Source organism: Myotis yumanensis, unplaced genomic scaffold (assembly GCF_028538775.1).
Source record: "Myotis yumanensis isolate MYYU_CA2020_CCGP unplaced genomic scaffold, mMyoYum1.0.hap1 SCAF_2, whole genome shotgun sequence".
In the NCBI taxonomy this organism is placed as follows: Eukaryota; Metazoa; Chordata; class Mammalia; order Chiroptera; family Vespertilionidae; genus Myotis; species Myotis yumanensis.
Window position 1 is genome coordinate 35,051,675 of NW_027223753.1, and position 13,199 is coordinate 35,064,873.

General features: G+C 40.3%; 1 protein-coding gene across 1 annotated transcript in view; it reads right to left on the reverse strand.

The window, feature by feature from the left end:
- Positions 1-13,199, reverse strand: part of FAF1 (Fas associated factor 1) — a 354,485-nt gene that overhangs the window by 16,286 nt on the left and 325,000 nt on the right. Inside the window, exon 18 of the mRNA XM_070405091.1 lies at positions 9,417-9,629. Within this exon, the coding sequence (XP_070261192.1) occupies positions 9,417-9,629 (213 nt within the window). The remainder of the gene's footprint in view (positions 1-9,416; positions 9,630-13,199) is intronic.

Consider the following 13,199-nt stretch of genomic DNA (forward strand, 5'->3'; position numbering starts at 1 on the left):
CTCCTGATTCTGCTGCCTTCTTTTTAATCCCATCATTGCCATCTTAGTTTAGATGCTCACAATCTACTGTCTTGTCTACTGCAATAGTCCTATTTCAGTGGTTCTCAACCTTCTGGCCCTTTAAATACAGTTCCTCATGTTGTGACCCAACCATAAAATTATTTTCGTTGCTACTTCATAACTGTAATGTTGCTACTGTTATGAATTGTACTGTAAATATCTGATATGCAAGATGGTCTTAGGCGACCCCTGTGAAAGGGTCGTTCAACTGCCAAAGGGGTCTCGACCCACAGGTTGAGAACCGCTGTCTTATTTGGTCTCCCTTCCCTAGGGTCTCCCTACTCTAATCCTTCCTAATGAAAATAATCAGTAAGTTTGAGGCAGTAGGGAAAAGGCAGAAATGTGGAATCAAAAGACCTAGGTGGAGTCACTGCTCTGCAACTTATTAGCTATGTCAATTTGCATTAGCTATTTGGCAATTCTAAGCATAAATTTCTCTTACTACAAGGGTTAATACCTACCTTAACCAGTTCAAATTTCCACCAGAATTGGTTTTGTGAGGGCAAGAACTTTGTCTAGCCCCATGGTCGGCAAACTGCAGCTCTTTGGCCCCTTGAGTGTGGCCCTTCCTAAGCCTTAGGAGTACCCTAATTAAGTTAATAACAATGTACCTACCTATATAGTTTAAGTTTAAAAAATTTGGCTCTCAAAAGAAATTTCAATCGTTGTACTGTTGATATTTGGCTCTGTTGACTAATGAGTTTGCCAACCACTGGTCTAGCCTATTTACTACTATATCCCCAATGTCTTGAGCACAACAGGTGCTCAAATAATATTTGCTGGATTTAATGCAATGATTTTTTTCAATTGGTGTGCTGTAAAAGAATTTCTTTTCCTTTAGATTGAAAAATAAAAAAAATGATAACAGACAATATAACAAATAGCTATCCAGTGTGAATGAATCAAAATAATACCTATTTTTGTCAGATCAGCAAAAATGTATTTTTGTGTGTGCTGCAGAATTTTAGTAATTAGTTTATGTGTGCCATGAGATGAAAAAGGTTGAAAATTGCTGTATTAATGCACAGAAAGTCCTTTAGTTATTTTTTTTTTTCAATTCCTATCTCATTTCCCTCCATGCCTAACTTCACATCCTAAATTCCAGCATAGCAAACTGTTTGCAATTCCCCAAACATACACTGGCTTATATTCCTATGGTTTTATTTATACTTCTGCTTGACAAATGGTCATTCCTTTAAATATGACTACCTCTCTATATAAAAGCCTAAGTGACCAACCAACTGGCGGACTGGCTGATGGCTATGATGCGTAATGACCACCAGAGGGCAGATGCTCAGACCGGTAGCTATGACACGCACTGACCACCAGGGGGAAGAAGCTCAACACAGGAGCTGCTGAGCTGTGGTGACTTGGCAGCTACAGTTCTTGGGTGACACACCCAGAACTAGAGAGGAGGGAGCCCGATCCCCGAAGGCCAGGTTGAGGGACCCCACTGGTGCACGAATCCCTGCACTGGGCCTCTAGTAGTATAATATCAAACCAGGAAAATGACACTGGTATGATACTGTTAACTAGATTATAGGCCTTAATTCACATTTCATCAGTTTTTACGTATATTCAGTTGAGTATATGTCTGTGAATATTTCTTTGCGATTTTATCTTGTGCAGATTTGTGTAACCACTACCACAATCAAGACACAGAATAAAACCATAAAATGTAGTCACACCCACCTCTTACACCTACACCATCTTTATAATTATGTCAGTTAAAGAATGTTATATACATGTAATCATACAGTGAGTAACCTTTTGAGCTTGCCTTTTCTCACTCAGCATAATGCCCTTGAGATCCCAAGTTGTTTCATGTGTTGAGCTCATTCCTTTTTATTGCTGAGTAGTTTTTCAATACTCCTTTAAAAAAATAGTTTAAACTCTGTTTCTTCTGTGAAGCTTTACTGTCTTCCAAGTTGCTAAAAACTTTAAATATTTCTAGTTGAAAACCACTCTGAACCTTTTTATTTTCAGGCATGTAAGGCATACTGTTTGATATCCTTACTTGAAGCTGGTAGTTTCTAAACAGTTAATATTTGACTTCTTTGTCCTCTTGAAACAAAAAAAAAACACAAACCAAAACAAAACAGGATAGGAAGGAGGAAGTGGGGATGGGGAGAGAAATAATCACCATTACCATCATATCAGTTACCATTATTAAATTCTTACTGTGCTAAATGCTGTATGTATTAAACATTTCACATTCATTCTTTCATTTAATGTTCACAAGCCTTTGAAATAGGTATTGTTACTTTCATTTTACCAAGAGATTAGGTAATTTCTCTAAGATCACTCTAGGAAGAGGTGATCCAGAATTCAAAGCCAGGCCCATTGGATTCCACAGCCTACGTATGCTCTTGTTTCAGGCTACAATGCCGAAAAGAGCAGGTAGTGTTAAATAAATCATTCTTACAGTGTTGACTTATATTTGCTTAAGACAAGCAAGGAAAAATAAATACCAACAACTTCCCCTTTATTTTAAGTAGCCAGGCTAAGAAAGTATTCTCCCTCTGTGAGGAAAAGTGGCTCTAGTCTCAAGGACAACTGCAGGAAATCTGAGCAGACCAAAGCAGATTTGGGCAAATTTACATAAAGGATGTTGGCACTCTAGAAACTAAGAGATGGCCATATCCAAGGATTGTGTTTCCCTCAGGATCTCTTGAAAGTCTCCTTTGAGAATACAGGAATAACAGGTACTTATTAATATTTTTCTGAAGCTACATCTACCTTTCATTACAGGACTAAGTTCTGTTACAAGCCAAGGTGAGAGGCAAAATCAAATGCTTAGAAGTTTCCCAGTTTACAGAGTTCCACTTACATATCCAGTAGTAAATCCCAGAAATGAATCCGAGATATGAATATCTTAAAAAATAAAACTATATGTATGCCTGACAGCTATTCTTTTAAAAGGCTTGCTTGTTGGTCCTTGGCTGGCATTTGTGAACTTGGGTTTGGGGGAGGGGTCCCACCATTCCCAGAACTGATAAGAGTGGCTCACTAAGCCTAAACTGATTTTCATTTACATTTAATGTCCTTTTTGTTTTGAAAGTATTACTTATAGTTTATGCTTAACATCTGCTTTCCTGCTGGGATTCTGGAATGTTGGTATGTGCCAGGCAAAGGGTACCTACATGATCAGCTTCCAATGAAAATCTTGGGTACGGAGTCCCTAATAAGCTTCCTTGCTTGGCAATATTTCACATGTATTGTCTCAAATCATTGCTGGGGGAATTAAGCTCATCCTGTGTGATTCCACTGGGAGAGGACTCTTGGAAGCTTGTGTCTGGTTTCCCATGGTCTTTACCTCATGTGTCTTTTCTCTGTGCTAATTTTGTGTTGTATCCTTTTGCTGTAATAAATCAGAGCCATGAGTATTACTATATGTCGAATACTGTAAGTTTTGCTAGGGAATCACCAAACCTAACTGGCAACCTTTCGGTGCTTGGGATACTGCTCAACCAACTGAGCCACACTGGCCAGAGCATGACCCAAACTTTTAACTATGCCTTTGTGTTTCCACCTAATCAACATCTCCCCATGCAAGGCTTCATTTCCTTTATAATGCCTTCCCTTATCACTGCAGGCTGAAATTACCTATTCTTCTGAGTACAATTTGTAATGCGTTTATTTTAGATGTGTGCTTTAACCAGAATGTGAACTCTTCAAGGTCAGTAACAATTTCTTTTATTTCTTTATCATTAGTGTCTGGTATGGAGGCTGGCAGAGTGGTTACTCATCAAATGCCCTACTATGTATGAAAGAACAAATACATGAGTGAAATGTAAATTAAACTACTTATATATCCTTATGGTGGCAAATAAAATATCCTTGTATTACTGGTGAAGTCAGATGTCAGCCGCAGTAGCTTCTGGATACAGACTGTAAGTTCTACAAGGGTAAGAACCATGTCACTATTTTCAGCACCGTGTTCGCCCTGCTGAGGTTAGTGCTTAGCGTAATAAAGGCAGATGGATGAGAGAGGAAGTAATCTGTATACCATAAGTTTGTAAGGCTTTCCCCCACTTCATTTAAACAATCCTTACTGAGGGTCTACTCTGTGAAAAACCCTGCTAGAAGCTTATTTATACTTACTCTCCTGAGAGGGAGAAAGGAAACATTTATGAGTTATAGTTTCCTTAGAAAGCGGGGAAATAAACACCGGTACACTCAGTTCTTTGTTTGAGAGTACACCTGAAATGCCTGGTACTGCACTTCTGAGTGTATGTTTTTCTACTTGGGTTCATAGCTATGGATCTGGAGGAAGAAATGTTTTTGAGGCAAGAACAGGGGCTGTGTAATTACACGGGTCACAAGGTGCACAGGCCACAGTCCCGAAGCAACTGCCATCACCATGCTCCTTTCCCATGTATCTGCATTTTATACACAAAGACCTCACTTTCCATGCAGGTGAGTGTCTCTGAGTGACACAGATATGAATAGAGGGGAAAAAAAACCCCAAACCAGAGGAGACAGGGAGGGAAAGAATCGTGGGATAGAAAAATGAGGAGGAGGAAAGAGTGGAATGAAGAAGAGTATAACAAGGGTAAAACAGGATTGGACAGAAGAAGGGGAAGGGTGGGAAAGAAGGAGATGGTTGGGATACTGACAATCCCACACTGAATGGCCCTGGACCACTGTAGGTCTAGAGGACAACTGGGGGGCCGGCCGGGGCCTCTTACTCTGGCTCCTAGGCATGGTGAGTAGTGGGGTCAGTGCCATTCCTGAGCATTCAGGACTCAGCTGCTTCGCTACCAACTCCCATATAATGCCTGAGGAAGGAAATAGGCCACTGACGTTCACATGGCTCTAACATATCCAAGAGGTAGAGCTGAATGACCAAACTCTGGAAGTGAATGCTACACTTCTCTTGGTAACTGTTATTAGCAAAATGGACAACAAAATAACAAAAACAAACAAATAGCTCAATGTTCCCAGCATCCTGACAATTAGTTTTTCTGGGAAAGGCCTATGTCTGCCATAGGCTATGTTGGTTATTCCCCAGTGCTCAGTTCAGTAAATAGTTGGACAGCAGGGAAATCTTAGCATGAAGTGTTGTTCTGGTTAGGGGTGGAGGCGCAGAAGAGCATTTAGCAAGTCCTTTGGTGAGAAACCAGGCTCTGCTTTATGGAGAAAAGGCTGAAGACACAATAAGACTCCTAGAGCTAAGTCTTATGTTATTTGTTATTAAAGAGGTGAGGTCTTAAGATGTGCTTTTTAACAGTCTTTAGTTTGGTGGTAATTTAAGATGACTTTTACAAATTAGATCCTAATCCTTGCAGACACAGATGGCTGTTACAGAATAGCCTTGCAAAAACACTAGTCATTTGATTTGAAAAAGCATTCAGAGAAGGATGAAGGGTCATTAACTCTCACCCCACCCCTGGCTCTAGGCGGTCTAATGAGTCCTGGGTGGGCTTTCTGGGTTTAGGTCTGGGTCTGGAATCTGGGTGGGCCTAGGGCATCTCTTCTTATTTGAAACAACCTCTCTAGTTCACCCTGGAATCAGAACTTTAGGATCAGACCTGAGGTCATTAACATTCAACAACAGTAACTGAATGTTTATGGGTGAGGCACCATGCAGAACCAGGGGGGATAGACATGGAGATGATATGGACAGTCTCTGCAAACAATTACAGAAAAACAGGACAAGTGCTACTAGAGGGAATGTACAAACAGCAATGGGTACATAGTGAGGAGCTTGGGAGAAGGGGAGGGCTTCCCAGAGAGGATGACATTTCAGTTGCACATTAAAAATATGAGTTCCAACAGGGCAGCAAAAGCGGGAAGAGTGGATATCAAGGAAGAAAGAACAGAGGCATGAGAGTCTCTTGTGTCTGTAGTGAATAGTGAGCAATCTCATATCTCCTGGTAATGGAAATAAGTAATGAGAGGCAGGGTTTAAGGTGCGAGAGGTAGGTATGAAACCAGATTGTGAAGAATTTTTGAAAACATTCTAAGGTGTCTGTACTTATCTAGGGCAGTAGGGAGCTACCAAATTTTTTAAGTAAGAAAGGGAATGATCAGAGTGGGATTAAAAAAACCCCACTGGGTAGTGGGTAATTTCAGGTTGACCAAAAACCATAAAATGGACCCGTGCTGCATATTGGGAAGCTCTTGATTTCTCCTATAGGAAGAAAACTTTGCTTAGATTTTTTCTCTGGGCAACTGGAGCAAACTTAATCTACATTGCCCTTGGGATGAGGATGGAGGTTGCCCTTGGGATGGAGATAGAAATGTGGTTGGTGGGAAAGGAATAATGGGAGATGACTGTTAAAAACAGTGTAAAACAACGCATGCATGACTGAAATCTAAATCAAGAGTAAAGTTTCTCTAAGACTATGTGACTGACCCTCTATTGACACTTAACAGTCTCACTGAAGAGGCCTCATTCTTGGTCTGTAGAGTTCAAGGCAAGTAGGTAGCAGGCCCAACAATCCTCTACATTTCATTTCACAGTTCCCCTACTTCCCACAGTCCACATTTTTGTCCTGTGGGAAGATGTCAATAATATAGATCATAAACCCAGATCCTTTTAAGAGGCTGCTTCCCTTACCCTACCCTCAATAGTCAGTTTTAAAAATTAACTTGAAAGAAACTTTAACTTGAGGAGTCAGAAGGTCGTTGGACTCCATCTTTTCTAGCACTTCCTTCCATTTTACAGATGAGACCCAGAAGGGGAGTGAAAATAACTAAGGGCTGGGATCTTAAAGTTCCATGGTGATGGATGTTAACTAGATGTGTTGTGGTGATCATTTTGCAGTGTACACAAATATTGAATCATTATATTGTACACCTGTAATTAATATAAAGTTATATGTCAACTGTATCTCAATTAAAAAACAAAACAAAACAAGGGCTGGGAAGAACTAATTTAGCTCCTAAGTTTTGTAAGTTCTCCAAGGTGAGATGTAAAACTTAAGGCTAATCTTGAACCCCTTAACAGTGGTTCTTTTCCAAGCTTCACACATTTAGAGTTCAACTGCACTGACAGAATTTAAGGTATGTGGATGTGTGGCTCACACAGCATGTGCACACATGTGTTCCCTTGGGCATGTTTGTGCATGTACAATATATGAATAAGGAGGAAGCGTTTGGAGCAATAGGTAGAACTAGTGAAAGAGAGGCCAGCACCTGGGGTCCATCTAGTCTCTCTGATTTAGATGTAAGAGGCAGGATCCTCATCCTACCTAGGGCATTTGAGAATGAATGGTGGAGCTAAACAACCACTGGCTTCTGTCTCTATCCTGTAAATCTGATAGCCAATGTGAGGGACTAAGATGAATGTTAATCAACTTCTTTGTTTTGTGTGTTAGATAAAGTCCAGGTTACTAAACCTCATATTACTTGATGATAATAGAATCAAAGAATATTAAGATTTACTATGCATCTTAAAAGTAAGCTAGTCCATATAAAGTAGGAACACCAAGAATGAATCCTGCTCCAATATATATTCATTATTGCTGAGAAAGGATCATTCACTAGTGTTGAGTTATATCCAATGACAGAAAAATCACTACCTTACAACACAAGATATTCCTCCCTTAGAAAATATTTTCTTACAGGGCACTTTCTTGCCTCCTATAACTTTCAACTGATTGGTCCCAATTCTGTCTTTGGAGCCTCGAAGTCAAATCCCTTTTGTTCATGGCAGGCCTTCAATGACTGAAGACCAAACCATGTCTCCCATGCCTTTTCCTTCCCTAGAGGAAATGTTCCTCAAACGATATAACTTCTAGTCCCTCACCTTCCTATCAGCCCTGCTGTAGACATGCTCCTGTTTTTCACACTTCAGCCTGATATAAGGACTCTTTCAGAGGTTGTTTATCGTAGTATAGAGCTGAATAGGACCATCAAGTGATCTTCTTGTTGGAATTATAAGATTACATCTCTAAAATTATAGCTAGCTTTTTGTTGGCAGCCAAAACACATTATTTATGTCCCAGTGCACGGATTCGTGCACATTGGAAGAAAATTAATTAGAAGAAATATTTTAATATCACTATTTGCATCTTGCTAATGAAAAGAAAATAGTATTCTACCGAGTCTCCTATCTACCTACTCCAGGACTTCTGTGAGGATCAAATGAGGTGAGGCACGGGAAAACGCTTCACAGACATTTGGTTAAACTGTAAAATGTTTGCACCTGGCTATAAAGCAAGTCGGTTCCTGGGTTGAAGAAACTCCAAGGAGGCTAGTCACTAGGGCGAGGAAGCCAGGCGTTGCTATGTGATGTCATTACCTGGTGCCCACAGCGACTGTTTCCGGGCTGGGCTGGGCTGTGGGCATTTTGCGCCATGGGGTCTTGACACCGTTGGCTGCGATTTGGTGGGGTGTTGCTCTGGGGTGGTGGAGGGGCCTGTGTCCTACTTGGGGGAAGCCGAGTGTTGGTTTGTTGGTGCCAGGTCTGTGGTGCCATTTATTTTTAAATGGCCAGTGAGTGTCATGGCAGCTCCTGCACTGAGCGTCTGCCCCCTGGTGGTCAGTGTGTGTCATAGCTACCGGTCGGATGGACGGACACTTAGCCTTTTATATAGATAGTCAGCTTAATTCAACCATAATCTCTGCTAAAGCATGATCTTTCCATTGCAAACTTGAGCAATTGATTTTCTAAACTTAATGCATAAATCTCTCTACATTTCTATAATATTTCTCCAGGTTCATTTTTGCCTATTGTTTTAGTATTGCAACGTTTTCTTGAATCTTATTTTCCATAATCCAAAAATCTGACAAAGTCTTTATTTAAGTTGCTAGTAAGCACAGTGAGTAATACAGGGTTAAATATAAAACCTCTTGGTTTCCTCCAGGAAGAGGGCAGTCTCTTAGTCAACACTTTGTGGTCACCACTGTTTAATCAGCAATGAATCCACCTAACTGTAGATTTATCTCTCTACTTTGCCTCAGAATACTATCAGAGACTATTAAGAATCTTGCTTAAATGCAGATACACAGTGAATATAGGTTACCCTCCTTGACTGCCAGGCTAATAAGAAGTATTAAATCACAAAATACTCTTGTTTTAACATGACTTGTTCTTAGTAAACCTATAATCATTTGACCTTGATCTAACTCTGTTAGGCTGTTAAGCACACAATTTTCAGATCTATTCTGAGGTTTAGAGAGATGAGATCTTGGGAAAGCCTGTACGAATGCTGGAACAGGGGACATAGCTAGGAAAAACCCCCACACCTAGTACCTGAATTCTAGCATAGGCTATTGAGCACATGTCTGCTGTGCTGAGAGGCCATACCTTCCCCATTGGACTTTCCTTGGACTACTTTATCTGGCTCTAACAATGGGACATCTCCCACCTGGACACACTTCCCAAGAAAGGCCAAGGAACTTACGTCTCTCCTAGGAAAGGTGCTCAGTAACTTGAACTCACTCCATGGGAATCCTTTGGAAGTTACAAAATCAAAGACAATCTGGAGCTTGTTGCTGGCCAGAAAACGCCTCTCCAGGAACTCTCCACTGGGGGTGCGGATCCGCAGTTTGCTCACGGGTTCAGCGTCTTCTTTTGGCTCTGGAGGCAGGGCCTGCTCTAAGGAGAGCCGAATGGCCTAAGGAGAGCAAGAACCAGGTGTTAAACTATGTAATGGGTGAGACTGTGGGGAGTGGGGGAGAGATTAGAAAAAAGCTGCTGCTTTCTAGAAACTCATCAGAAAGTTATTTTCCATTTATTAACCAAACCTAACAATTGAACAACAGACTCATGTGTTTTTCATTTTCTTAATATCAGCCCAGCGATTTTCAAACTTTTTCATCTCACGGCATACATAAACTAATAAAATCTGTGGCACACCAAAAAATATATTTTTTACTGATCTGACAAAAAAGGTATAATTTATATATATATCTATCTCACCTAACTTTTTGCTCCAAAGTGAATTTTCAAAAAATATATTTTTATTGATTTCAGAGAGAAGGGAGAGGGAGAGCGAGATAGAAACATCAATGATGAGAGAGAATCATTCATCAGCTGCCTCCTGCATGCCCCCTACTGAGGATTGAGCCCACAACCCAGGCAGGTGCCCTTGACTGGAATTAAACCAGGAACCCTTCAGTTCGCAGGTTGGTGCTCTATCCACTGAGCCAAACCAGCTAGGGCCAAAGTGATTTAAAAAAAAAAAAATCAGGTGCCTATAATTGTATATAAGGATTTCTGGTACTAAGAATTAACCGATCAGATGCAACATTATTATGAGATGTGATCAACAAGATGTAACTCATATGACTAATATATTTATGGTTCAAGCCAGGGCATTCACACTGGATGGCTACTGTGTTGGCTGTGACAATCTATTTAACAATCTAAGGGAAAAGTGGTCAGTGCTCCAGACTAAATAGTCAGGTAATGCATGTTTTAAAAATTCTTGCAGCACTCTGGTTAAAAATCACTGTATTAGCCTAAGGGGCGATTAACTAAAATAAATTCCAACCTGTTTTATTATTATTTTTTAAAAATGTTTTATTGATTAAGGTATTAAAATTTGTCTTTATTCCCCCATTGTTCCCTCATCCCCTAGTTGTTTTATTATTTTTTATTTTGTTTTTTATTAATCCTCACCCAAGGATATTTTTTCCATTAATTTTAAGAGGGAGTGGAAGGGAGAGAGTGAGGGAGAAGAGGGGGAAGAGAGAGAGAGAGAGAGAAAGAGAGAGAAAGAGAGAAACATCAGTGTGAGAGAGATACATTGCCTTCTGTATGCACCCTGACCTGGATGTAGAGAACCTACAACCCAGGTACATGCTCTTGACCAGGAATCAAACCCGAGAACGGGAATCAAACCCGTGACCCTTGAGTACATGTGCCGACGCTCCAACCACTGAACCACACTGGCCAGGGTGACACAAATTATTAAAGTGGTAAGTAACTCCATAGAAAAGGAAAGGTAATTTAATTTAAAAAAATTTTTTTTTTTTACTAAAGGGTTAGGGTATTTGAGATTGAGGAAAGAGGTATTACATACCCAGTTGCTTACTTTCTAGGATGAAAATTAAGGCTATTAAAAGCACTTACGAAACACACCTACACATAACTATTCACATTTGAAAAATATACATTTCCTATGTAGAAATGACTGAAAAGTTTGTAGGATACTGGATATATTAACATTAAAATGGAATGGGCCCTGGCCAGGTGGATCAGTTAGTTGAGCGTCGTCCCATACACCAAAAGATTGCAAGTTCAATTCTACTCAGGGCACATAACTAGATTGCAGGTTCCATTCCCAGTCAGGGCACATATGGGAGGCAACTGACCCCCTGGCGGTCAGGGCACATCATAGCGACCAGTCATTCCACTGGTTGTTCTGCCATTCGGTCAATTTGCATATTAGGTTTTATTATACAGTGGGGCCTTGACTTACGAGTTTAATTCGTTCCGTGACAGAGTTTGTAACTCAAATTACTCGTATGTCAAATCTTAAAGTGAACGAGTGAGACATGTGATGCTGGGCTGATGTTGTGGCGTTCACTGTGACGTTCGCTGCGCCAACTAGCAGTGGGGTATCTGAGGCTGGCTCGTAACCCGAATTTTAGCTCGAAACTCAAAGCAAAAAATCGGCCGAGAGACAGCTCGTATCTCGAAAAACTTGTTAGTCGGGACACTCGTAAGTCAAGGCCCCACTGTATAGGATTGGTGTCCTGAGTCAGCAATGAGTTTCAGCTGAATAGTTTCAAGTATTAAACTATTCTAGTAATGCTGTCATATATATATTAATAACTCAGTGAATATATGATGCTATGTATATCAAAATTAAATTCTAGTTATACTGTCTTTTTTTTTAAATCTTTTTAAAAAAAATATATTTTATTGATTTTTTACAGAGAGGAAGGGAGAGAGATAGAGAGTTAGAAACATCGATGAGAGAGAAACATCGATCAGCTGCCTCCTGCACATCTCCTACTGGGGATGTGCCTGCAACCCAGGTACATGCCCTTGACTGGAATTGAACCTGGGACCTTTCAGTCTGCAGGCTGACGCTCTATCCACTGAGCCAAACTGGTTTCGGCAATATACTGTCTTTTTTTTAAAAAAGATTTTTTTAATTGAGTTTTAGAAAGAGGGGGGAAAAGGGAGAGGGAGAGAGAGAAACATTGATGTGAGATCCATACATTGATCAGCTGCCTCCTGCATGTTCCACAACCCAGGCATGCACTCCGACTAGGAATTGAATTGGGAACCTCCTGGTGCACAGAATGATGCCCAACTAACTGAGCCACACCGGCGAGGGCTAAATTATATTTCTTATGTTTTCATTTCTAAGTATCAGCTTCTCCATATAAAAACTGAGAGAGTAGGACTTTTTAAATAGTGCAACCCCAAGCAACCATTAACTGAAGTACAAGATCGATTCATATTTTCAACTTATACCAGGTTTCCTTGTTTTCTTACAGACCTAAAATGCAGATAAAAACTATACTTGTTGAGCAAACCAAATTGAAGTTGAACAATGATGTTTACTAAGGCTGCTATTCGAGTATAGGTGTCTTTCTTGTTTTTGTTAATCCTTACCCAAGGCTATTTTTTCCATTGATTTCTTTCTTTTATTTATTTATTTTTTTGAGAGAGAAAGTGGAAGTGAGAATAGAGACAGAGAGACACATTGATATAAGAGAGACACACTGATGGGTTGCCTTCTGCATGAGCCCATACCAGGGCTGGGGATTGAGCCTACAACCAAGGTATGTACCCTTGACCGGAATTGAACCTGTGACCTTTCAGTCCATGGGTCAATGCTCAACCATTGAGCCAAACTGGCTAGGGCAGTGTCCTTTATATCACTGTTTTTCAACAATGTTTACTTATATGAGGCCTTTGCTTTTAGTCAGTAGATTTCAAACTGAGCTACTGATCTAGTTTTTTTGTTCTTTCTTGCCAGTAAAACTTGGGTATTTAGATCCCAAGATTGCTGACTTTTATCTAATATCTCTTCATTGTTTCCCACACTGAATCCCTGGTGTGGGATATCTGAGGCCAGTTTTCATTCTGGGGGAAAAGCCTTGGAGAGTGGGTACACCGAGGAGCAGACATTGTCTGTACAATGAATGGGGTAATGAGCTACTGTTGTTTATTCTTCTGAAGTATAATTGGTTGGGTTCAGGTAATAATGTAGCATCTGTTGTTA